This window comes from Equus caballus, chromosome 2, assembly GCF_041296265.1.
Source record: "Equus caballus isolate H_3958 breed thoroughbred chromosome 2, TB-T2T, whole genome shotgun sequence".
Taxonomy (NCBI): domain Eukaryota; kingdom Metazoa; phylum Chordata; class Mammalia; order Perissodactyla; family Equidae; genus Equus; species Equus caballus.
In genome coordinates this window covers 46,675,456-46,701,432 of record NC_091685.1, presented here as the reverse complement: position 1 = coordinate 46,701,432, position 25,977 = coordinate 46,675,456, and the positions used below count along the sequence as shown (strand labels likewise).

The 25,977-nt window shown below is 64.9% G+C and overlaps 1 protein-coding gene across 4 annotated transcripts; it reads left to right on the top strand.

Moving 5' to 3' along the window:
* Positions 1-1,574: 1,574 nt before the first annotated feature.
* Positions 1,575-25,446, top strand: ARHGEF16 (Rho guanine nucleotide exchange factor 16). 4 transcript variants are annotated; one of them, XM_023635941.2, is made up of 15 exons: positions 1,575-1,718; positions 9,632-10,244; positions 12,148-12,193; positions 13,321-13,478; positions 15,154-15,210; positions 15,649-15,809; positions 18,523-18,675; positions 18,843-18,972; positions 19,836-19,910; positions 20,204-20,296; positions 21,781-21,932; positions 22,376-22,564; positions 23,495-23,568; positions 24,158-24,259; positions 24,774-25,446. In XM_023635941.2, exons 2-15 carry the CDS (start codon positions 9,651-9,653, stop codon positions 24,911-24,913), a joined length of 2,124 nt encoding a protein of 707 aa, XP_023491709.1. In that variant the 5' UTR covers positions 1,575-1,718; positions 9,632-9,650; the 3' UTR covers positions 24,914-25,446. The 4 variants fall into 4 exon arrangements, 3 of the variants coding, with proteins under 3 accessions (XP_023491709.1, XP_023491710.1, XP_023491711.1); XM_023635942.2 differs by having other exon boundaries at positions 1,582-1,738; XR_011433738.1 differs by having other exon boundaries at positions 1,587-1,718; positions 23,404-23,568.
* The last annotated feature ends 531 nt before the right edge of the window (positions 25,447-25,977 follow it).

Genomic DNA, 25,977 nt, shown 5'->3' with positions numbered 1-25,977 from the left:
CTGCCACAGGAAAACACTATATTAACAGAGGTATAGTATCTAGAAGAAAGGAGGTGATTGCTCCCCTTCCTCTTGTCCTGGCGTGGTACTGGGTTCTGTTCTGACGACTATATTTTGAGGGGGATTTTGGCACAATTTGAAGCATCTTGGGGGAACATGCCAGGATGACGAACGATCTGGATTTCATGTCACGCCAAGAATGACTAAAGAAGGTGATAACAGTAGACAGTGTAATAACCTGTCCTGGGAGGTGGTGAGCTCCCCACCCTGAAAGTATTCAAGCAGAGGCAGGACATCAGCTTCCTCAGTCTGGGCTGGGAGTCGGCATGTCTGTTTCAGCCCCTCCACCCAGCCCTCTTCTCAGCTGCCAGTCTTTCCACCAGATCCGATCCCGTTGCTTGAACCCTGAGTGGCTCTTTGCTGCTCTTAGGATAAAAGAGTTGACTTCCCCACCCTCTGCTGGCGAGGCTGTGCCTGGTCTCCCCACTCCCAACCCCATCCTGCTCCCTCTACTCCTATCCCCACAGTCTTTCAGGCTCTCACTCTGGCCATGCTCCCACCCACCTCAGGGCCTTTGCACATGCTGTGACATGCCTGAAACACTCTTCCGTTCCCTTTCACAGAGCTAACTCCTGCTCACCCTCCAGGTGTCAGGCTTACTAGCCCTTTTTAGGGGCAGTGGTGCTGACTTCTGCCCTTCCACCCCTACACACACTTGATAGCCTCTACAGTGCTGTCCCCTTCATTCATGGTGACTCCTCTGCTGTAATTTCACGTTTGTCCATCTCCCGCTGCGGCCAGCTCCATGAGGACAGAGACGGCGTCAGTTTTGCTCACGGCTGTACCTCTGATGCCCTGCACAGCAGTCAGCACACAGCAGGGACTCAGTACACCCCCCAGGGTAACAGCAGAAGGAGAGCAGACGGAGGAAGAGCAAAGGCCTGGAGAGGGCAGGCTTGGGGGCCAGGCTCGGAGCCCCTCCTGCTGGCTGGCAAGCGCCTTCCTTTCAGGCCTCGGCATCCCGTCTCTAACACGGGGACGACCGTAACAAGCTCACCGCGAAGGCGGCGGAGCGCTCCGCGCGCTCCCGGGCTGCTCTCCGGCTCGCTCTTCACAGAATCCAGAGGGCGGGCTGTCTCTGCCCCGCCGGAGGCCTCGCAAACGTCAGATTCCCCGCAGGCCTGGTCGGCTTCCAGGAAGGCTTCCTGGAGGAGGAGGCAGCGGAGCAGGGCCGGAAGGAGAGATTCAGGGGCGCAGTGAGCGCAGCGGGGACACTCGCCCCACACCTGGCGGGCAACGCTGGCCTGCGGCGCCGGGCGCGGGGAGCGGGCGGGCGGGGCGGGCGGTCCCGGGGCGGCGCGGGCGGACTCGGCCCGGACTCCGGAGGCGCGAGCTCGCCGGGCCGCGGGTCACGTGGGCGCCGGCCGGCCAGGTGAGGCGGTGACGCAGGCGGCACGGCCAGGTGCCCCGGGCGCGCCCTGCCGTCCCTCCCGCCCGGCCCGCGCCCTGCCCACCTGGCCACCCACCTGGCGGGGCCGCAGCGCGCCGCCGCCTCCCGCCGGCCGCACAGGAAGTGGGGGGGCGGGGACAGGGAGGGACAGTGCGGCCGGGACAGAGCGGGGCCCGGAACGGCCGCCCGGCCAGGGCGCAGCCTGCAGGCTGGACCGGCCCCACCTCGGCCGCGGCGCTCGTCGCTCCGTCCTCGCCCCGCGGCGCAGGTGAGCCTGGGGGGAGACAGGTGAGCCTGGTGGGCAGAGGCAAGCCTCGGGGAGGGGGCTGGGAACGGTGGGGGCGCCTTTCCTCTCCTTCGCTTTTCCTACCAGTCCCCCCGGGGGTCCGCGAAACTTTGCGGCCCCCTCTCCCCCGGGCTGCCGGAGCGGGGCTGCGGAAGGGGGCGGAGCGCGCGGGCCGAGCCGCCGGACCAGGAGCCGGACCGACTCCACCCCCGGCCCCAGGCGTCCCTCTCCCGCCCCCTGCCGTCCCTTGAGCCCCGAGGGGAAGGCTTCCTGCCAGAGCTCCCCTTAGACGTCAAAGCTGAGACCCTCAGGAAGCCCCAGGACCTTTGAAAAGGGGAGTCAGGAGGGCCGGGGAAGCGACCCTCCTAGCAACTGGAGAATCTGCTGCCCAAATCCGCTTTGGCCCCAAGGGTCAGCAGCCCCAAGAAGGAAGACCCCTCCCCACAAGAAACCCCCAGCAAACCCCTCCCCCGCCCTGGGGTCCTGGGTGGGCAGACCCCAGGCAGGGAGCGCTCCTCCTCTGCCTCCAGCTCTGAAGGGAGGGGGAGAGGGGGAGGGTGGGGTCGGCCCTGGAGGGCGGTGGGTCCCACTTCCTGCTGAGACACCGTCTTAGCTGCCCCCCGGGTCTGCACCTGGAAGCCGGGATGCCTTCTGAGTGTGGGTGCGCCTCAGCTCAGCGCCTGGCCAGCGCGGGCCTCACCCCCTGTCTTCCAGGCATAGTCTGCACGGCCCAATGGGGGTCCCGAGGGGTGCTTGTTGGGTTCCCCAAGGCCATGCAGTGCATGGCGCCTGCGAGGCCTGGCTGGGCCTGGCGGGAGGGCCCCTGCCCCTGTACACCTATCTACCCTGACATCCCCGGTGGCCTAGTGCTGAGGGGTGGGGACCCCGGGTTGAAATCCCAGCTCCGTGTGAGTTAAGGCAAGTTTCTTGAGCCCTCCTGGCCTGTTTCCTCACCTGTAAGATGGGAGTGGTAGGGGTGTCACTCAGGGCCTGACTCAGCTCAGCTGAGCTCCTCTCTGGCCGCCGCCATGCAAGGCCCACGGGCCCTGGGAGGACGAGAACCTCCGTGAGAGGTGGGTGCAGGCAGGGCCAGGGGCCGTGGGCCAGGCGGGGCGTGCCGAGTCTGCACAGCACGAGGGGGGCTGGGGGCTTCCCGGGAGAAGTAAGGTCAAGTCACTTGGGCAGAAATCACCTGGGGAATGAGATGCAGTGAGCTGTGGGGAGGGCATCCCCATCCCGGAGGGCTCTGGTCCCCCGGGATCATCTCTGACCCTACACGGGTGGCCCCTTCACCCTCGCATGGGGAAACCGAGGCACAGGTGGAGCAGCTCGCCGGGGTCCATGTTTGCTGCCCCTGAGGGCCCATCCGATGGGCACAGCTGCCCGCTGGGCCCCCGGGCCCAGAATCTTAGTTTCGGTTTCCAGATGGGTGTCAGCTGCTGACTCCTTCCCGGGTAGTCCTCGTGCTCGAGCGGCCTCGGTGAGAGCTGCCCGCTGGGGCGGCGACACGGGGCCGGACGGGGCCTGGCTCCTCGGCCTCGCCCACTGAGGCGCCTTCCCTCGGCACTGGTTTCCTTACCTGTCCCACCTTCCAGAAGTCCAGTCAGGGACTCCAGACAGCGGGCAAGGAGGCGTTGGGGGGACACCCGCGGGCCACTGCTCCAGGCTCCCCAGGCAGGCAGTGCTCGGAGCTCCCAGGCCGGGCTGCTGTGGGGAAGCACCGTGTGCACCAGCCGAGCCAGGACAGGCCGGAGTCATGGGACATCTGAATCCGGAGCCAGGAGCCGGGAGCCACGAGAGGCAGGGTGGGCCCTGTGGGCAGAGCCAGGAGCGCTGTCTTCTCTTCTCTGTGGCGGTCGCAGTGCCTGAGGTGTCACAGGGAGGAGGCAGCTAGAGGCTTCTGCTCAGGTGGGAGGAGCAAAGGCCCGCGGCCGCCCCATCATGCTGTCTGGGGCTGTGTGGCCCGGGCGGGGGGTGTTCTCCTGACCCCCACCGTGAAGGGTGCCTCTCGGGTCAGCCAAGCCGGGGTTTCTCCGCCTCAGCCCTCTGCACGTCTGTTCCAGATAGTTCCTCGTTGTGGGGCCGTGCTGTGCACTGAAGGGTGCGGAGCAGCATCCCTGGCCTCTACCCACAGAGTCCAGTAGCTCGGCCCCACCTGTGACCACCAAGAATGTCTCTGGACACTGCCAGGTGTCCTCGGGGGCACAAAGCCACCCTGGTCGAGAACCCCAAGCTGCCCCGGCCGCCTTCAGTGGGACTGTTTGCCGTGTGCTGCATGGTTTCCAAGGCCGAATCCGGCCCTCAAATTCCATGGGACTCTGCGTCCCGAGCTCGGCTGGGCAGAGTTACCCGGGCACAAGGCCGGCATTGTGGGTGGAGGCTGCCTGAGCAAAGGCCGGGGTCGGGCAGACGGCGCCGGAGGGACAGAGCTCCTGGGCGGGGTGGGGTCAGCCGGACCTGGAGGCCGGGGCAGAAGGCACAGAGACCCCTCACATGTCCTAGCCGAGAGCTGGCAGGTCCCAGCTTGGTATGACTGGGTCCTGGCGGCTGAGTCGCGGGCCCAGGCCGGGAGGACTGTGCTTCTGCAGGGGACCAGGAGAGAGGGCACCGAGCCCACTGGGGTCCCAGGAGGCCCATCTGTCGGGGAGGATGAGGGAGCGAGGGGCTGGGCTGGAAGGGCCCGCTGGGCCAGGCCAGCCCGAAACGCAGAGAGCCAGGGAGGGGCCAAGTGCAGCTTAGGGCTGGACAGGCTGAGTCGGTCACTGGAGGCTGTGCAGAGACGTTCCCCAACCTCACCTGTTTGTCCCTGGCCCCCCACGCCCCTCTCCCAAGCCCTGAGTGTCCTTTACGCACCCTGCCTGTGTGCTGGGAACACCAGGGCAGGCTCAGGGCAAAGGGGAAATTGGGTGCCATGGGTTCCCAGGCCTCAGCTGCTGAGGGCCCTCCCCAGCCCACCCTGAACAGAGCAGCAGGAAGTCACCTGAAAGTCCACAGAAGGTGGCACAGCCGGTCTGGAAGCTCCTGTGGCAGTGCCCTGGTGGTTCCTGCGCAGGAAACAGAGGCCACATGAGGGCCAGTGCTCGGCATGGGACACCAGGGCCCCTTGGGGAGCACATAGTGCTGGGCGAGGACCCCAGGACAGAGCTGGTGCTCGTGATACTCGGCACTCACTTGTCAGTTTGGGGCTTGAGCCCTACTGTTTGTGGGGATGTGAACAGGAAATTGTCCCTGCCCCCAGAGGACCCACAGACTCCTGGGGAGACAGAGGGACAGACAGACAGCACACGGTTCTCGCTGCCATGAGTGTGTTTGGAGGAGCTTTCCGGGGCCGCCTTTGCTGGGGAGCAGACCTGCTCTGGTCACTGCAGGGTATCTGGCCTTTCTTGGTGGCACCGTTGTCCAGACAGCGTGGCTGGCATTTGCCCTGAGGGCAGCTGAAAGGAGAGTCTGTGCTCTCGGCCCCTCCCTGCACTGGCTCCAGGACACCAGGCAAAAGCTGGCGTCCAGTGCGGACATTGAAAGAGACACTCAACAGAACCAGCCAGCCAGAGGAGAGGCCGCCAGATGTGCACCCAGCTGGGGGTCCCAAAGAGGCTGCCGGGCAGAAGCTCACAGATGTGAGTGTGCGCTGGGCACACGGGCCTCCCACCAGCACAATATCTGTCTCCTAAATAGAAGCAGACAGCCAGCTGGGACCAGCAGGTGTTTGAGGAAAGCCTGGTGCCTGAGAGAGGAGCTCGCAGAGGCCACGATGGAGGAGGAACGGGGGCGTGGAGGAGTCAGGCCAGCGAAGAGGAAGAAACTAGCGCAAACGAAAGTAAAATCGTTTTGCTTGACGTTGACAGAAGATGTGGCGTGCATAAAACAAGAACAAGGTGCTATGAATAAAGAGCAGGAGAGAGCTCCCTGTAGGGCAACGAAAATGACAATGAACGTTTGGTGGAAAGCTTGGAAGATTACAGTGAGGGATGTCCCACAAAGGAGGACAAGGAGACAAAAAGTAGGCGAGAAGGGTCGGAAACTAGGAGATCATGTCAGACATCAGGAGTCGTTAACAGGCATTCCAGAAAGAGAGATCCCAGGAAACAGAGGTGGGAGAAATTATCCCGGAAATAGCACCAGGAAGTGCCTGGATCTAGAAGCCTCAGTCACGGGTTGGAAGGATGCACAAGTTCGTGGCTCAGGGAGTGAACGTGGACCCATCCCCGTGAGCACCAGGGCTCCCGGGCAGGGCTTCCAGGGCTGGGTGGAGCCTCAGGTCACAATCCAAAGAGCACAGTGGCACCCGTGTCAGCTGTGTCCCCAGCAGGTGGAAGCTGGGAGCTGAGGGAGGAGGGCTCCTCCATCCTGGACTGATCTCCCGCAGACTCTGAGCTCCCCAGTCACCGGCCGAGGGAATGGCAGAAAGAGGACATTTTCAGACAGGCCAAGACCCACCTCCCAGGACGCCACCTCGGGAAGGTGCTGCCCGGGGAAGGAGTGAGGACAGGCTGGAGCACAGAGAGGGAGGGAAGCAGGAAGAGGGACGGCCCGAAAGCAGAGAGGAGAGGGCCTGGGGAGACGGGGAAACAGGGAGCTGACCATATGAAGCACGTGATCAAGTCGCGGAACGTGTAGGGAAGAACGAACAGAAGGAAACCACGGCAACGGGAGGGAATCATTAACGAGGGGGAGGCGTGGCGCCAGCATCCTGCTGGGCCCAGCCTGCCGGCTGCCACAAACACCCAGGGCTATCGCTGTGCGGGCTGGACCCCCCAGCCCACACCCGGGAGAGGGTAGTGATGCCTTCAGTAGGGAGGTGGAGAAATAGTGGGCTGTGCCTTGTTGAGAAATTAGGGAAAAACTGAAGAGCCTGCAGTGGTGGCCTGTGGGGGACCTGGCCGTGGAGGAGGGGACGCCTGGGTTTCATGATAAGCCTTTGGGTGCTATTTGACCTTTGAACCTTTGTCCACGTGGTTCAGTGATAACTGAACACTGGAAGGAGGAAGACAGGTGCTGCCTGGGGTGGCTGCAGCTCCCGAGAGCCGGCTCGGGCTGGGGACAGAGCCTGGAGCTCCTGCCAAGGGGGCAGCGGCCTGGGATGGTGCCCGCTCTCCTCGGGTCCCAGGCTGGGGGCACCGCAGGCCTGTGGGCGAGGCTGCCTTGCTGGGAACGGAGGTCACACCCGGCACCGGCTCACCCAACAGGTTCTGTTTGGGCACCTTCGGGCCCAGAACGGACTTTGCCCTTTCCTGGGAGAGGCTGCGCCACTGGCCGGGTCCGGGGCCCGAGACAGGGAGGAAGGAGAGGAGGGGCGAGGGGACAGGGCCAGCAGGGGGCTTACAGGCACTTGGGGGCACAGTCGTGGTGCCAGCCTTTCAGCGCCACCTGCTCTTTACAGCTGTGCAAAGTGCCCTGTGTGAACACCGCACGGTCGGAGCCGAAGGGCTCGCAGGAGCTGTCTCCCGGCTGCACACTGGGCGCGTCTTGCTCGGCCTGCGTGCAGATCCGAGTCTAAAGGAGCCCGTGTCTCAGCCAGGCCGGGATGATGCAGACGAGTTAACGTGCGGGGGGCAATCCTGGGCAGCGCAGACCTGCCCGGCCCGGGGGAGGCCTGGTGTGGCTGGCCAGCCTCCGATGGGTGACTCAGAATGTCCCCAGGAATGCGTGGGCGGTGCTCCTGTGCAGGGCAGCTCCTCCCTGGGGCCGGAGGTGCTGTGCGCGCCTGCCTGGCGTGGTTTTGCCTGAGTGCTGGGAGAGCCGAGCGGCGAGAGCCAGGCTTCCGGGTGTCCGGCCTCCAAAGCCACTGCCACTGTGCCGTGATTTAGGAGGCGCCGTGTGGCCGGTCCTGCCCAGCCTCCCGCAGGACGGAATTCCTGGGCCCAAGCGTGAAAGCCCCTGCAGGGGACACACCCAGACCCAGCACTGGGCAGCCAATGTGTGAGGTGGGCCGGGGCTGGGACCCCTGGTGGGTTCTGGGGCGGGTGGTGGTGTCACTGGGTGGTGCCCACCCACCCAGCCCTCATCCCTGGCTGCATGCCCCTGGGGTGGGAAAGAGCAGGTCACAGCTCCCCTCCCCAGAGCTGTCAGATGAGCTCCTGGGTGGCGTTCCTTCCCGGATCCAAATCTGCGGGGAGAGTGACAAGGGCGCCGTGTGGCTCTGAGCAGCTCACTCCAGCTGGGCCCCTGGCAGAGAACTTGGAGCTTTGTTTTTCCATCTGAAAAGTAGGCTTTCCCCTCGCCCGGCCCTCGTAGTTTTAATGGGTGCAAGTTCTGCGTACACAGGGAGCGTGTGAACGGTGGCTATCCTTGTTTGTATTAAAACTAAAAGGAAGAGCAAAAGGACCGCGTTTCTCCGTTGTCCTCTTTGATGCTACAAAGTTCTCTTGAGCTGGCGCTTGCTCCGCCTGCGGCTGCCGCATGAGGAGCATAGGTGTCTGTGATGCTGCATGGGCCTGCTCGTCGTGATGTCGTGGCTCCTCGGTGGGCCAGGGCCATTTACACACTTGGTGCGAATGAGCCTGCAGACTCTTCTGGCCCCTCAGGGTGTACATTGTTGTCATTGTGCCCATTTTACAGATTTTGAAACAGGCACAGGAAGCAGCAGAGGGAAGCGGCGGTGGCGGTGGAGAGCAGGGTCTCTGAACACGCTGGGCAGGGGCAGGGGCTGGTGCCCGTGAGGCTTGTAGGCAGCCCTGCCAGGCCTGGGTGTGAAAGATGGCAGTGGACCCGTCCACACTGGCTGGACAACGCGCTGTCAGCCGGGACGAGCCAGGTCGTGCTGCAGCAACAAGTAGCCTGGAAGGTGCTTCAGACAGGCCTTCCCTCTGGCCGCACCAGCGCCCTGGGTCTGGGCTCCGCATGGCTTAGTCACTCAGGGCCCAGGCCAGCAGGACCCTATCCCCACGCGCACTTCCGCGTTCATGGAGCAGCAGCGTGTCCTGGGGCCATGGGCCGGGTCAGAGCCCTGCCAAGGCCTTGCCCCACTGTGTTCACACGCACAGCGACCCTGCCCGGCAAGGCTCCCGAGACAGGGATTGTCGGCCCCGTTCAGAGTTCGGAAACATGGAAAAACGTGGGTGTGTCGCTGGGCATGTGGAAGGGCTGTATAGACAGCTGCCACAGTGGTGTCCCTGCATGGGGCGGCCTGGAGGAAGGGCCGGGGGTCAGGCAGGCTGGGCGCAGATCCTGGTTCCGATGCCCCCTGTCCTGAATGCCTCTCAGGCCTCTGGGTCTCTCTGGGCCTCATTTCTTCACTGGCAGAATGAGAGTAAAGACAGCCCGTGCCTCCGGAGCGGGTGAGGTGGTCCACCTTGGGCACCAGCGTGAGGACCACGGCTCGGGGTGCCCTGGAGCCTCGGGCAAGGCGGGGCCTGGGGTCACTGCCTCCCCTCCGACGCAGGCCTCGGAAAAGCTCTGCAGGCAGGTTGTTCATCATCCTCGCCTTGACTGCAAGGAAATGGTGCCAAGGGCCCGAGTGGCTGACTCCAGTCCTGGGCTGTGGGGCCCAGGCCCAGGCACCCTGCACCGCCCGACACTTTCACCCCCAGCTCGAGAATTTGTCCTCGGTGTGTGCAACCTGCCAGGGGAAGCATGGTGGCCTTGCAGGGCCAGCCTCTATACAGGCTGCTCCCACCTGGCCCTCAAGCCCAGAGAACCAGCCGCCTGCCCTCTGCCTCAACCCAGCAGCCGGGTGCCTGCAGGCCTGAGACTGTCCCAAGCCTCCTGGGGGCCCAGTGACCATGGGCTCTGTGATGGCCAGCTCCGCCCTGGGCCGCTCACCGGCCTTGGAGCACTGCGGTCCTGAGCACGGGCTCTAGCCAGGGCAGGTACTGCAAAGGAGCGGATGGGGCCAGTGTGCAGGGGTTGTAGCGTGCATGTCCGCACGCAGCTTCACCTTTGCCCTTTCCCCCCAGGACCCTGTGGCCACTCAGCATGTCCCACCGGCACTCGGACAGCTCCTTGGAGGAGAAGCTCCTGGAATACCGCTTCCCCCCGGAGCTGCGGCTCGATCCCAAGGGGAACCCGGCGTGCGGGCTCCCGATGGTCCGGGGCTCCCTGCGAGACAGGGACAATGCCTCCTCCCCGCCTGAAACCCCCCCGTGCCCACCTCCCTCACCTGCGTCCTCCGAAGGCGAGACGCCGCGGGCCGTCGTCCTGAGCACGCAGAGCCCCGCAGCCCTCAAGCTGGGCACTCAGCAGCTGATCCCCAGGAGCCTGGCTGTGTCGAGCAAGGCCAAGACCCCGGCCCGCCACCAGAGCTTCGGGGCGGCCATGCTCAGCAAGGAGGCCGCCCGGCGGGACCCCCGGCTCCTCTCGGCCCCCAGCTTCTCCCTGGACGACATGGACATGGACACGGGCCCCGGGGGGATGCTTAGACGAAACCTGCGGAACCAATCCTACCGGGCGGCCATGAAGGGCCTGGGAATGCCGGGCAGCGAGGGGGGCCCCGTCAAGCTCAGCCCCAAGCTCCAGGCTCTGGCCGAGGAGCCCAGCCAGCCTCCTGCTCGGTGTCCAGCCAAAAATAAGGTAGGGGGCTGTCCACCTGGACAACGGGCTGGGGTCCGTGCCTCGGGAACTCATGGGCAGGGAGGGGGCCCAGCCATCATGTCACAGACCGTCATCACACAGCTGCCATCCTGTGAGCCCCTACCGTGTGCAGGCTCCTGATGTAGTTTATTCCATTTAAGCCCAACGACAGAGTGAGCGGAGTGTGTCCCACTTTGCAGACGAGGCAGCTAAGGCTCAGAAGCATCAAGGGTGTGACCCTGCACCCCTGGACTCTGGTGTCCCCACTCTCAGCCACAGTGGGGAGCAGAGCCTGGGAGAGAGCAGCCCCAAGGGGGAGCTGGCCTGTCTGAAGGATGCATTTCAGTGACAGCTTCCCGGCAGCTACGGGCCTGGGCTGGGTCTGCCCAAGGGGCTCCTGTCCACGCTCAGGAGGAGTCCGATGCTCCCTCTGCACGCACGCCCTTCCCTCCCCATCCGATAGCCATGCTCCCTTGGCATCACGAGCAGGCACAGGGCCGGTGGGAAGGGTGTCCTCTCCCAGGGCCCTCTGCACCCACGGTGGCTGTCCCTGGGGGTTCCTCTGCCTTGGGGTCCTGCCCGGACCGTGAGCTGTGGCCCTGGCCTGGGGAGAAGCCGAGCCCACCGTCAGAATGCTGGCGACCCGGCGAGGAGGGGGCAGGGGCAGGGAGAGCACTGGCCACTGTCCTCAGTTTAATGTCTCCCCTGGCCTGGGAGTGGGCACACCCCCTGCCACGCCTACTTGAGGCCCAGGCCCCAGCGACTCTGTTGACCCCTCGGCTCTCTGCACCCCCAGGGCCAGGCCTGCAGGTCCACTCATTCATTCGCTGTGGATTCATACATTCCGCGAACGTGTCCTGAGTGCTCCATGTACTCAGTGCTGGGGTACTGCCGTGAGCCCAGGGGCAGGCGGGGGGGGCTCTCAGGGCAGCGGGGACAGGGTGCCATGAGGGTGCTGAGGGTCGGGCTGGGGGTGCTCGGGCTGTGGGAGCACAGAGCAGGGGCTCCCAGGGGCTCAGGGCTAGGCAGGGCAGTCCTGGAGGACAGAGGGTTAAGCAGAGGTGTGGACCGAGGGCGGGTGCCCGGTGGAGGAGGGCCGAGGCCACAGCATGTGCCCAGACCTGGAGGCAGGAGGACTGGGGTGCTGGGGGCACGAGGCGGGGCAGCAGGGCCAGGGGCAGCTGGGAGCGCCACACAGTCCAGACCAGCAAGGGGAATTTTCAGGCCCACTGGTTTCGAGAAAGCAGCTCCCCTTTCCTGGAACCAGCACACCTGCAAGGTCGGGGAACAGTGTGTCCCAGCAGGGAGGTGGTCACTGAGTGGGCAACAGGGGGCCACCATGCAGGCCCCCACTCGCCTCCCCAGTCCCGCCGTCAGCTGCTGGGACCCTGGGCCTGTGCTGGGAGCTGGACACTAACCCGCCAGTCTCTCCTCTCCCTGCCGCCAGGTCCCAGATGTCGTGGGGCCCTGTGTGCGGCCCTGGCTCCACCCAGTGTCCCTTCTTGGCCTTCTCCCAGCCACACCTGTCTGCCTTGCTCAGGCTTTCCTCCAGACCCAATCAGGACACCCTACTTTCCTGAGCACCCTCTCTTAACTACTTCAATCCTGGCTCTTTCTCCAGGCAACCCTCCTGGATTTGCACAGCCCTTGTTACCTGCCCTGCCTGCTCTGAGCCCCCATTCCACCTCATCCTACCTGTCCTGGCCTCCGCTTGGTGGGCCGCCCCCATCCCTTGTGGAGCCAACATTTATTGAGCACCTTCTGTGTGCCCAGCAGAGTCCCCTCCCTTTGGGCACAGCTTCACACATGGAGCTGTGAGGGCCCCCTGGGCGGAGGAATCACTCCCTCTCATGCCCTCTCACCCTGCTGACTGCTGCTGTTTGTCTGTCTCTCGTTTGCACAGAAGACGCTGGGGCGGAAACGTGCACACAAGGGCTCCTTCAAGGACGGTGAGTGTGGCCACAGGAGGCAACTGGGGGGTGGGCCCGCCCAGATGAGCCTGGTCTCGATGGGGCCGTCCCGGAGGAGGAGGAGGTCTGGGTGCAGTGGCGTGGAGAATATGCTGGATGGGATCCCTCCAGAGACTGGAGGAACTGGTGGCCTGTCTGACCATGCGGCTGTGATGGGTCTAGAAAGGTCTAGAAGGTTCCCTTGGACGCCTTTCTACACTATCCCAGAGGCAGGGGGCAGACAGAACCCCCACAATGCATGTTGGAGGGAGGCATGGGGGACCAAGGTCAGACAGGAGGCAGCATCCTCTGAGGTGCAGATGCACCTGCTGCGTGCTCTGCCTGGAGCCCTCTTAGTCTACCGGAAGCCCGGTGTTGGGGGCTCAGGAGGGCATGGGTGATGGCTGGGCCTTGGGAGGGCTGAGCAGTGCATTCAGCCTGCTGCGGGTGGGGTGCCAACGGGACCCCACAAGGGAGATTGAGGGGTAGGTGCCTGCATAGCCAGGTTGGAGCACACAATGGGCGTGAGGAGCAGGGCCTTGGTGCTGGCCCAGGGTTCTGAGAATGCAGGGGCCCCAGCCAGGATGGGCTCTCCCCCTCTCCCTCCCAGCCCCCAGGCCTCTATGGACCCCCACCGGGCATGGGGAGACATCAGGATCTGGGCCTCCTTTCCCAGGAGAGCAGCAGCAATGCCCCAGGCCTGGGAGCGAGATGGGGGGAAGGCGGTGGGGGGGATGCTCGAGGGCTCAGCCACCTGGAGCCATATACCAGCCCATCCCCGTGGGGCTGCCGTGCACTCCGCTGCTGCAGAACCAGAGCCGGAGCTCCGCCTCCAATGGGGGGACTCTTGGGACCCAGCCCCTCCCCCAGGCCCTGCCTGCGGTGCTCTGATTTGTTGGCTTACCCAGGTCTGAAGGTGCCACATTTTGCACTGGGCTGCCAGCCCTGTGCTCCGCTCCACCATGGGAGCCAGCCCACCCGATGGCGCCTGCTCCGGGGGACCCTGTGCAGTGTGATGCTCTCGGGACCTTCAGGGGGCCCTCGGGAGGGCTCAGCCTGTGTGTTCCTGGGGGACCAGGCCTGCTCAGAGCCCCCAGGCCCGCAGGTGACTTGCCCCTTCTCCCCAGACCCACGGTTCTACCAGGAGATCCGGGAGCGGGGCCTAAACACCAGCCAAGAGTCAGACGACGAGCTCTCCAGCCCAGAGGGGACTCAGAAGGCGGACATCCCCATCGTGGTCAAGAGCTACCGGCCCCCCCAGGTCACCTGGAGCCAGCTCCCTGAGGTAGGGCCAGGGTGGTGGGGGACTCCCTTGCCCCGAGGCCATGGGCACAGCTGGCCTATGTCCTCCCAGTGAGGAGGAGAGCCTTCCAGAAGCGCCCCGTTATGCCCAGCTTAGAGTGGGGATCTCCTTCCTGGTGTCATCGGAGCCACCCTGCCTTATGGGGCAACTTGGGGTTGGTCACTGGAGGGAGAGAACAGTCGGGGGCACGTGTCACTAGTGGGTGTGTGGTGGATGTCCCACAGGTGAGCCCTGAACTCTGCTTCCTGCTCAGAGTCCCCTGCGGGGACCCCCTTCCCAGGGCCCTGCCCCTAGGAAAGAGCTAGGAGGGTCCTTGTGAGGAGGCAGGAGGGGAGGGGAGTGGGCGCAGGGCTGGGGGCCAGGGCCAGGCATTGGCTGTGACACTGAGCCCTGTGCCACTGCCAAGCCACCTCCTCACTTGCCACATCTGAGCGTGGGCCTGGTCCCTGCCCTGCAGGGCTGTGGGGGGCTTGGCAGAGAGCACAGCTGAGATGAGGCTCCTGTGCTCAGAGCACGTGCCGGGGAGGCAGCTGTCACTACCCCAGGAGGACACAGCTGGTCACGGGGCAGACGGACTCATGCCCCGTCCAAAGAGCCGAGGGCCGGAGCTGTGCTGCAGGCTGTGGGCGGGTGGCCAGTGGGGTTGGGGGCTGCCCTTCCTCTATCTAAGGCACAGTGGGGTTCCTTGTTGGTGCCCCCGTGGGGGACAAGGGGGGCCTCGGCACTGTGCCCGCCCACTATGCTCCGTGACACTGCATGCCATGGGACCCCTCAGCCAGGGAGGGGTCAGCATGGGGGTGAGGTCAGGCAGATGGAAAGGTCTGGAAATACATGTGAATTCCCACCTGCTGGGTGCCAGCTGCTGGGTATGCATGACCTGCTGGGTCTGGTGGGCTCCAGGACACGGCGCCCTTGAAACACTGCCGGAGATTCCGGTCCCGGCCACCTGAGCTGGGGTACCTGGGCCAAGTCCCCGGCTGCAGGAGGAGGCGAGGGATTTAGCCTCTGCCCAGGCACTGGTGATGACCTCTGCCCAGCTCAGTGAGGGGGAGGGCAAGAATCAGGGCCCCGGGTCCTGCAGAGGGGGCATCCCCAGGCAGCGGGGCAGCCGGCCCATCCTGCTGGGCTCTGCAGAGACGTGGTGGGCGTGCTGTGACTGACAACCATCTTCCAGCCAGGCCACCTGGGGCCACGGGGCCTGAGGGGGTAGAGAGCTGGGACGGTGTCACCCTGTACCTCCTGGGCAGGATGCTGACTCACCTGGCCCGGGCACGCCCCTCAGCTTTCCTGGTGGCTCTGCGCCACTCCACTAGCCAGGCAGCTCTCTGTGGGACCAGGCCCCCTCCCCACCCTCCGTGCCTGCCAGCCTTTCCCTCCGGTCCCCCATCCTCCCTTGGCTGCCTCAGGGCTGTTCAGGGGGTGGCCTGCCCAGGGGAGGTCTCCCTGGACCACGCAGGGACAGACCAGCTCAGTGCTTGGACTGTGCTGAGCCATGCAAGGGCAGTCCCAGGTGGCCCACAAAAGGTGGTTCTGCTGGGCCAGCCCGGCTCCCACCTTCTCCAGGCCTCCCTGCCATCCACGTCGACTCTGGCCCATTGAGGGAGGTTGGGCTTCCAGGATGCGCAGCCCATGACTCCTGGGCCTGTGCCCTCCTCAGGTGGTGGAGTCGGGCATCTTGGACCAGCTGCCGGCCGAGGAGCGCAAGAGGCAGGAGGTAAGGGGCCGGGCAGACCACACAACCTACCTGGGGGTACAACAGCCATGGGGACATCACCTGTCTGCCCACACATCGGCCACCTCCTGGGCCAGGCACCAGAATGGTGGCTGACACCGTTGGCGGGGTCGGGGCGGGGGTGGCTGCCATTACCCAATCCTCAGATGAGGTGAGAGTCCTTGCCCAGCATCACAGTTTATACGTGGCTGAGCCAGAGCACAAACCCAAGAATCCGGCCCGCGGCCCCAAGGCTGTCCTGACAGATCATCCAGGGGCCTGTCCAGTCAGCCGTCTCCGGCCTGGCCCCCACAGCCAGATAGAACCTCCATGGCCTGAGCACTCAGAAAAATGCCCCCCTGTGTGGGGGCCCGTCCAAACCCCTCTCCGGGCAGGGCCCCAGTGGGCGTAGCCACACCTCATCGCTCTCCTCTGCCCCAGGCCATCTTCGAGATCCTCACATCGGAGTTCTCCTACCAGCACAGCCTGGGCATTCTGGTGGCCGAGTTCCTGCAGTCCAGAGCGCTGCGGGCAACCATGACCCAGATGGAACACCACCACCTCTTCTCCAACATCCTGGACGTCCTGGGCGCCAGTCGGAAGTGAGGCCCGGCCCCCCGCGGTGTCTGGGGCAGGCTCTCAGCAGGGTGGGAAGGCCGGGGACCTGGGCGACCTCTGGCCTGTGGGTGTGGACGGCACTCTGGAGCAGCTGCTGGCTGGGAGGGAGCAAGAGAACCCCCACAGGCCCTGAGGCCACTGAGAGCTGGCCCCAGGGACAGCTGAGCACAGTGTCCTGGTGCCCCCAGCACCCTGTCCCCTGGATGTTCGAGAGGTAGAGTGCCACCCACAGTGGGGTGGCCTTGCCTGCTGATGGGCACGTTCCTGCCATGAAACCCGGTGCAGAGGGCAGAAGGACAAGGCATGAGGTGCCGACATGGCGGAGCCAGGAGGCAGCCTCGAGTTGCAGCCCTGGGTCGTGTTCCTCCCAGCCGTGTCTGATGCCCAGCCCAGGGCTCTGGTTGCAGGTCCGGAAGGTGGAGGAGGGGCTGGGCGTGCAGCCTCAGGCTTGCATGGGCCTGTATGTGTGTGTCCTGCACATGTGTGAGTGCACGTGTGTACGTGTGCACGTGTGTGAATGCGCATGTGCATGTTTGTGGCAGCAGATGTGTGTGTGTTTACACCTGGGGAGGGTGAGGTCCAGGTGCACTGTGTGCATTCAGCCCTGCACTGCTCTGGACCTGGGAGACCCAGGAGATCCCACGACACCTTCTGGCAGCTCCCTGAGCCTCAGCATCCTCCCTAACCCAATGGGGCGGGTCCCACAGGCCCCCTTGCAGACAGGGGTGGGGTGGGCAAGGTGGTGGGTGGCTCAGTGCTCAGTTCACTCGTCAGCATCACACCTGCAGCTTGCAGAGCCCCACCTAGAAGCTGCTGCCCGTGGGTCCCTGTGGAAGTGTCAGGGCCGTGAGGGGGAGCGGGGGGCTGTCTTGTCCCTGCAGGTGGGGCTTCCTGCAGAGCTCCAGTGACCGCCTGGGAGGCTCACGGTCCTTGACTCGGTGGGGGGCTCTGGGACAGCAGCTGACCCTCCACCCAGCTCTGACTCTTTGCTCTGTGTCCCCTGAGCGTGGCGGAGCTGAGGGCCTGGAACCTGCTATCGCCTGTTTGCATCTGACATCCACAGGGCCTCAGGCTGGCCACCACTGTCCTGCCTCCTGCCCCTAGCTGGGCCCCAGCAGCTCTGGGCCTTTCACAGCGGCCTCCCCAGGAATTGGCTATTTTGAGTCAGTGGCTGAGGGTCGGCTCTCCCGCACCTTTCTCAGAAGTCTTCTGAGGCACCCATGGGAGGTTCTGACGGGCATGGCCTGCCTGTGCATGCACGTGTGTGTGTGGCCCTGCGTCCGGGCAGCCAGGACCTCCTGGGGTGGGAGGGGGGGCTCCACATCTGTTCTTGACATGCTGTCTGCATCTGCCAGGGCTGCCCCGGAGTGGTGTCTCAGACTGCTCCACTTGCAGGAAGTGTGGCCCCCATGGGTGAAGGGCCAGGCCGGGGGCCAGTGAGCAGGGCCCTGAGGGACCCCTGCCCACCTCCAAGCCAAGACCTCGACCCCCTTCCGGGACCACCACCGGCCTTACCAAGGATGACCAGAGTGAGGCCCCATCTTCCAGAGGGGCAGGCCCACAGGTTGCTGGGGTTGACCATCCTCCTCCCAGGTGGTGGCCCTGCCACAGGTCCTGGGTGGGGCTGACAGCCGCCCACTCAGTGCCTGGGAACTGAGGACTGAGCTCCTCCCCGCCCTGCCCCCCCCTACCCAGGTGGGTGAACAGTAAAGGCCCCCCTCAGCCTGGTCACTCCCCAGGGAGGAGTGTGGGCCGCCTGGGGTTGCCCGTGTAGGGGCAGGTCTGTGCTCAGGGACTCTGCTCTCTGTCCGTCAGCTGGGTGTCTCAACTCCCAGACGGGGCTGCCCCAGATTGTCCCAGGAGCCCCGCTCAGCAGGGCTTTGAAAGAGGCAGACTTGGGAGAAATGCTGTGGTCCAACAGCCTCAAGCCCAGCACTGGGGAGGGGCCACAGGGGAAGGGGCTTCTGAGGGATAGAGCTATTAGGGTGGGAGGTCCTCCCGGCTGCCTTGGCCAGGACCTGGAGAGGTGATGGGGCCTTGGGCTCCAGCACTTTGCAGCTGTGCAGAATGCACTGGAGGCTCTGGCTCACGGCCTGCACACCAGGCGGCCCGACGTGGGTCTAGCCACGGTGGCAGTGGCTGCCCTGGGAGCAGAACCCTGGGCGGCCCTGGGCCAGCACTTCATCCTCATCTCCCCGCCCGAGGGACGGGTTACAGATGAGCCTCAGAAGGAGCCCAGCAAGAATCAGGGGTCTGGCGTTCCCCTCCAGAGAGTCTGCCCAGAGCCACAGCCCCATCCCTTGACCCTGCCTGAGCTGTGAGATCCTCGCGGCTCTGACCTGAGTCCCAGGGAATCAAGTCAGAGTGACAAGTTCTCCGTCGTGCCTGTCCACATTCCACGATGCTGCTAGAATCTGCCAGAAACTAGTGGGAAGCGGCCCTGGGTTTGGGTATTTGCCCAGTTATTCCAGGCTTAAGGAGCTGCTCTGTCCTGGGCTTTTCCTGGGAGGGCCGTGGCGTACAGCCCCTGCCAGGAGCACTGGCCCAGGTCCCGCCAGCCTGGGCATTCGGTCCACCACGAGCCTGCTGTGCTGGCTCTGGGAGCTTAGCTGAGTTCGGCCTCATGTGCATGTGTGTGCATGCATGCATGGGAAGTGTGGCAGTGGACAACCAGGCCCACGATCCTCGCCCTCGCAGGTTCTTCGAGGACCTGGAGCGGCGGCACAAGGCGCAGGTATGCGTGGAGGACATCAGCGACATTCTGGAGGAGCACGCCGAGAAGCACTTCCACCCCTATATCGCCTACTGCTCCAATGAGGTCTACCAGCAGCGCGCCCTGCAGAAGCTGACGTGAGTGGGGCCCCCCCGGTCCAGGGGATCTGGGCTCGGAAGATCCAGCACCTTGGTCTCGGAGCACGTTGCCCCTCTCAGCCTGATTCTGCAGGCTCTGCATGATTTCTGCATGGGCCGGCCACGCCTGCCCCCACCGCTGAGCAGAAGCCCTCTCTCCATTGCAGAAGCAGCAATGCCGCCTTCCGAGAGGTCCTGAGGGAGATCGAGAGGCGGCCGGCGTGCGGGGGCCTGCCCATGATCTCCTTCCTGATCCTGCCCATGCAGCGGGTGACCCGGCTGCCCCTCCTGACGGACGTGAGTACAGGCCCAGACCTCGGCCAGGGGGAAGGTGGCCGGCCCGCCGACGGACCTGAGCTGCCCAGGCCCCCGCCTCCGGGTCAGGCATTGCTCCCTCTGGCCTTCTCCCTGACGCTTGGCCTGTGCCACGTGACAGTTATGAGGACAATGACACAACGGCTCTGATGGCCACAGCAGCTGTCACTGTCGCCTGCAGAGCTCTGTCAGGAGCCATTCACACTTTGCAGACTTTCATTCACTCACTCAGCAGCTCATGGGCTTCATTCATATCGATGGGTCTGATCCCGTGTTGCCCAGACCCCTACCGAGTGTCGGTCCTCAGCCACTCCCCAGAGTGGCTCCTATCTCTGAGATGCCAGCTCATGGGGCAGAGGGGCACATGGGAGCGAAAGGTACACACACGTACACATGTACGCATACACACGTGTGCACACAGGCATGCACATGCACACGCATGCATGCATGCACAGGCATGCAGCTAAGCTCCCGGAGGCAGCATGTGGCCTGTACTCAGTGGGTCAGCTGTCCAAGTCAGATGGGACATCAGACCCTCCTGGGCCCTCTGGGAATCGTAAAAATAGATGTTTCCAGGGGCCTCCCCAGGCTGGACTGAGATGGCCAGGGACTAGAAGCGGTGGGGTTCTGGGGGGAAGTGCTCACCCCAGGTTCCTACACGACCATCCTTTGGGGGCTCTGTGCCGCAGTGGGGCCTGGCAGGAGTCCTCTGGTGCTGGCTTTTGACCTCCCTGCAGCCCACATCGGGGTCTGGTGTTGGTGGGGAGCCCTTGCCCCATGCAGGCCCCTGAGGCTGGGCCGGGAGGGCACTTGGAGCCTTCTCACGTCTGGTGTCTTCTCTGCAGACACTCTGCCTCAAGACCCAGGGCCACCCCGAGAGGTACAAAGCCGCCAGCCGCGCACTGAAGGCCATCAGCAAGGTGAGACGGGACCCAGCCCAGCCCTGGGTTCTGCCGCCCATGCCCCCCGATGGCAGAGACCCTGAGGGCGGGGCGGGGAGCATCCCAGACTGTCCATCTCAAGCTTTTCGTGGTACTGGGAGAGTGGAGCTCGCACACAATTGGCGAGCCCGCAACAGGGCAGGGACCAGGACAGCCATGAGGGCAGGCACCACGGGCAGCCCCAGAGGACTGGGCCAGTGGGGCGCCCTGCACACGCAGGGGCCAACCGCGGCCTGCAGCACAGCCTGCTCTCATGTGCACACACCTCGCAGCTGGTGAAGCAGTGCAATGAAGGGGCGCACAAGATGGAGCGCACGGAGCAGATGTACATGCTGCACACCCAGCTGGACTTCAGCAAGGTCAAGGTGAGCGGTCCCAGGCGCGCTCAGACCTCTCCCCACCCCGCTGTCTGAGGTCAGGGCCCAGCGGCCCCTGTGTGAGGGCTGGAGAGAGGCCTCTGGGGGAGCCCACCCTGGTGAGGCCCAGGGCCTCTGCCTCGACCTCTCCAGGCCTCAGTTTCCCCATCTGGGTGTGTCCCTTGTGACTCCCCTGCCCCTTGACCACAGAGGCTCAGCTTTATGGCCCTCCTGCCCCAGGCCTCTCATGCCTACCCTCAGGGCTGTAGGGGCAGAGGGCAGATCCGCCCGAGTGGCCTTATGAGGGGAGCAGGTGGCAGCAGGCCCGGTTGGAGGCCTTACCCTGGGCCAGGGTCCCTTGCCACTGTGCTGACAACAGGAGAAGGGTGACCTCAGTGCCAGCTGAGGCTTCCCTGTGAGCCCAGGACACGTTCGTCAGTTCTGGGGAGGGGGCCAGCAGCCCATGCCTGCTCTCCTGCCCCTATGACCCCCAGCAACCCATGGACTGGCCCCTCCCGGTGCTGCCCAGGGGCCACCCCTGCCGCTGCCCCCAACCGTAGACCTGGGTCCCCCACCTCACTGTACCCCAGGCCACTTGGAGGTCAGAGCAAGGACCCAGTTTCAGGCCTGGCTGACCTCCAAGCAGGGCCCTCACCCTAGTGACGTTTCAAAACTGGTCCTGGCACGGGGCCAGGAGAGCAGGCGGCCCAGGCCGGGAACAAATGGGGATGGCCCAGAGCTGGGAGGATGTGAGGTTCAGAGTCCAGCAGGTGTGAGTGTCGCAGTGGGCACGTCTGGGGAGCAGAGGCTGGTGGGCAGACCACCTCGCTCCCTTCCCAGCCAGGCCCACTCTGCCTGCCCCCTGCCCATCCAGCTTAATGTGCCCAAGCAGCAGCCATGGTGGCGGGAGGCTTGGTCTGAGCGCCAGCTCCATGCCAAGTATGAGCACCGGCCATGGCGACATAGGACCCAGCGTGGCAGGGCCTGGGTGCATCCTGCCTGCCTGCGCCTCACTTGTTCCCGCTGAAGCCTGGCCTGTGCTCCAGGCTGCAGTGGGGCCGCCACTCCAAATGCAGGAAGGGCCCCTGGCCCCAGACGTGGCCATGCGGAGCCTGAGCGTAGATGCGGTCAGCTCCCTGCTGGGCAGGAGGTGCATTTGGGGCTTCCCCAGTGCACCCGTCGCTCCTGGCCCCTGGGGAGCGCTCCGAGGGTGCCCAGCGAGCCCCGGGGCCTGATCTGAGGCAGGGCCGGCCGGCCGTCCTGGGTTGCGGGGCAGGATCTGGGCCCAGGGCCTGGTGCAGAGTGGCCTCTGTGAGCGCCTGTTGGCTGACTGAATGGTCCTTTGTTTGGGGCCGGGAGCAGGGCACGCCCTTCCTCGGTCCAGCGCCGGGGACGGCCAGTGACCTGGTTCTTAGAGGCAGGGATTGGTGCCCACCTCCGGCCGCACGTCCCCTGCCCAGGGGGCTGGTTCATCCCTCCGCTCTGTCCCCTAGTCCCTCCCGCTCATCTCGGCCTCCCGCTGGCTGCTGAAGCGCGGGGAGCTCTTCCTGATGGAGGAGACCGGGCTTTTCCGAAAACTCGCCAGCCGGCCGACCTGCTACCTGTTCCTCTTCAATGATGTCCTGGTGGTCACCAAGAAGAAGAGGTAGGCCCGCCCGTGGGTGCCGGGCTGCACCCTGGGGAGTGGGCAGCAGCTGCGGCCTCGGGCCCAGAGGGGCGTGGTTGAGCCGGCCCCGAGCCTCCCCCGACCTCAGCGTTGGGGGTGCACAGTGGGGCCCCATCGCAGCCTGGCTTGCCCACTGGGTCCCCCTACATGAGGACACGCACACAGCTTCCTTTGGGTGCTCAGTGCCACACACACGACCTGGGGCGGCTGGTGCCTCCCGCGGGGCTGGCTCTGGCTTTCACCTGCAGACCTGGGACTGCCCGGCCAGGCCACGAAGAGCCAGAAATTCGCGGCCTCTGTTCTGCGGGTTCAGGGCGGGGCAGCTCTCAGGGGCGTCCTCCTGGCTGCTGTGGGGGAGCTGGGGGGCCCAGGCTGCACACAGGCCCGCTGCAGCACCCGGCCCACCACCGGTTTCCCTGCAGTGAGGACAGCTTCGTGGTCCAGGACTATGCCCAGGTGGACCACATCCAGGTTCAGAAGATGGAGCCCTCGGAGTCCCCCCTGCCCGGTGGTGGCGGCCGCAGCTCCTCCGTGCCCCACCTCTTCCAGGTCACCCTGCTGCACAACAGCGAGGGTCGCCAGGAGAAGATCCTGCTGTCCTGCGAGTCCGCGTAAGACTTGGGGGGGGCTCCTGGGGTGGGTGGGGTTCGTGCCGCTGACGTTCCTGAGTACCTACTGTGTGCAGGGCACTGTGGCGGGTGCCAGGGACAGCCTTGGCCTCACAGAGTTCACATTCCTGGGGGTCAGGGGGGACACCAGCCACAAAATGAGCAGCTGAACTGTCCCCCTGTGTCAGAGGGATGAGGACTAAGGAGGAAAACAAGACAGAAGAAGAGAACACCAGTTGCTGGCTGGGGAGGAAGGCCTCATTGACAAGGCAACACAGGGAGCAGTGCTCTGGCAGAGGCAGAGCCATGCAAAGGCCCTGAGGCAGGAGGGCCTGTGCTGGGGAGCAGCCAGGGCTAGAGTACAGGATGGGGGCAGTGGGAGTGAGGTCAGAACAGTGCAGGGAGGACAACGCTCAGAAAGATGCTGGTACTGAGGGGGCTCAGCAGACAAGGGAGGGGAAACAAGGGGCTCAGTCTCCATGCTCCCTCCAGCACGGCACTGTTTCCAGATGAGAAGCCAAGGCCTGTGTGTCAAACAGCAAACTCACAAGAGGCAGGGGCTTGGGGCCCAGTGTCGGGACAGGGGGTTGCCTGGGTTCTAGGGGCACAGCTGCCACCCAGCTGGGACCCTGGGCGGGTGGGACTCAGGCTCAGCCCTGTGACTTCCCACGCCTCAACCCACGGCACAGGGGGTGAGGGGAGGCCCAGGGTGGCCAGCCACTTACAACTGCTGGTCCAGGCAGCGTGAGCCTTCATCGCACTGCCTGTCCCACCTCCAGGGCTGTGGGGGGATGCTCAAGGACCCCCCATGAGGGGCTGCATGACCCCCCATCTTCCCACAGCACCACACTGGGGGTCACGTGCATGAAGCCAAAGGTCACCAGGCTGGCGGGTCGGCCTCGGGACCTCGCTCATGCTCTCTCTGGCCCCCAGGAGTGACCGGGCCCGGTGGATCACGGCACTCACACACAGGGAGAGGCAGGGGCAGGGCCCCACCAACAAAGGAGGTGAGCACAGCCCCCTGACCCCGCTCCCGAGCACAGCTCCTGGCCCCTTTCCCAGCCCTGGGGCAGGGGGTTGGCCTGGAGAGGAGAGTGCCCATGCAGCCCTCTGTCCACCCCTCAGCCTGCCTCCAGGGTGACCAGACCCGGGACTGTGTGTCCATCTGTGCACACAGATCTAGCTCTGTCTCAGGGCCTCAGCCGCCCTGCACTGGGGAGAGAACCTGCCCCGTGCCCAGTAGCTGGGGAAACTGAGGCCAAAAGGGTAGAGCAGGATGGCCCACAGATCTGTCACCCCAGCTCCGGCCCTGCCTGGTCCCCTTAGCAGCTGGGAGTGCCCTCTGCTAGCGCTGGGCACTTGGCCCTAAAAGCTAGGGCAGCCTGTTTGTGGCCTCTGGAGGGGTCTCCCCTTTAGCCAAAGGGAAGCTGCCACATGTCCATGTACTGGGACACCTGGGGGCCTCTCAGGCCCCACCAGCACCAGCGCACAGGGGATGCATTGGGAGATGGAGCCCTGCCCGCCTTCGGCTGCAGAGCTCTCAGCCCACCCCTCCCCAAGAGCGTTCTGTCGCTGACACCTGCCCCTTCCCACCAGACCTGCTCCAGGTGGAGATCACCAAGGCCTACTTGGCCAAGCAGGTGGATGAGATCACGCTGCAGCAGGCGGATGTGGTCCTGATCCTGGAGCAGGAGGACGGTGAGCGAGCCGGGGCCGGGCATGGGGGGTGGGCAGGCTGGCACTGAATGAGAGTCTGGGGGCCCCGGCGAGGGTCCAGAGCACGCTGGCATGTGTGGCTGACCCTGAGCCCAGCAGCCCAGAAGCGGTTACTGCCCTGCTCATGGTGGGCCTGATTCCAAGGCCCACTGCAGCGCCCTCCCTCAAGGACGAGTCGCAGGGTCAAAAGCGGGTTCCTTGTCACTTTGTTCTGAGTGGGAGGAGGGTGGCTCTGCTGCTTCCGAGGCCCCAGGGCGGGCAAAGCTGGCTGGAGCCAGTTCAGCCCCCAGTGCCATTCTCCACCCCAGCACCTGACGGAAGACTGGGTGCCGTGTGGCCTTCAGCAAGGCCCCCTTGGCGGGAGGCCATGATGGTCAACTCCGAGAGATGCCTGGCTATGGCGTCTTCTGCAACGGCAGCTCAGAGGGCTGCCAACATGGGGGCCCCCTCCTGGTGCCCAGGACCCTGCCCTCACCTGCCCCGCGTCTGGGTTCAGGATGGTTCTACGGCGAGAGACTGCGGGATGGAGAGACGGGCTGGTTCCCCGAGGACTTTGCCCGGAGCATCACCAGCCGTGTGGCCGTGGAGGGCAATGTGCGCAGGATGGAGCGGCTGCGGGTGGAGACAGATGTGTAGCCAGGACGTGCACCTCGGGAGGCCAGGCTGCTGTGGCAGCAGCTGCGGTTCCTACTCCAGCAAGCAGCTGTGTCCAGCTCCAAAGAGCGTGGTGGGCTTGTCCCAGGAGACTCAACCATCCCTGGGTCTCCCCAAGGCCCCCTGGGCTACAGCGCTGGCTCCAGACACTTCCAAGGAGGAACATGGTACTTGCCTCTGGGGACTGACCCCAGCAGGAGTCCTGGGAGGAGCCCAGACAGGCCGGCCCCTCCTATAGGCCCTGCCCCGCCCCAGCTCCCGGCCGCCCCGCCCCTGCCCTCCTGTGTACCTGCAGGGCTGTCGTGCCTGGCTGACGTGATGGAGGAGGGTGGAGAACCGTGGGATGACGTGGGCTGTCTCCCTCCCGCGCCCCTCCTGCCTCAGCGTGGGACGACGAGGGCCTCGAGTGCCCAGGGCTGCCCCACGTTCCAAGAAGGGCAGGAAATGGCCATGCAGTGCCAGCGCTGAAATTGTGACGTTAAGGTTTCTGGAGACATTAAAGCGTTTGTTTAACACCTGGATTTCCACAGCAAATCTGAGTTCAGGTGAAGGCCACGTGAGTCCCCACAAAATTCCCAAGGTGCTATGGGCCTGGACTGGCCCCATGAGTGTGGTCACCTGTGCTGGGTCCTGGGGACTTGTCCAGGCCCTCATACAAGGTCACCCCATGCTTGACCTTGGCCCACCTGTCATGGGCAAGGCCAGTGGGTCTGGGAACTTGACACAGCAGAGCCTGTGGGGACCTCTCTGAGGTGTCCTCCCAGCCCCCACCTCCCTCATGCCCCCACTGGGGCCCAGCCCGTCTGCCCCCCCAGGACCAGGGACATGCAGGTGGGGCACAGCAGGCTGGTTGGCTGACCTGGGCTGGGGAGGTATCCTGCTTCCCAGGGGAGGGTGACAGTGTGCCTGGGTGGGAGGCGCTGCTGGGCCACGCGCGAGGATGGGGCCTGCTCCCCGGAAGTGTCCCCTGCCCCTCCGCCAGCCCTCCCACTTCCCATGCCGGGTGCCCCTCTCGGCTTGGGCGGTGCTGTCCTTGGGGTGGGGGC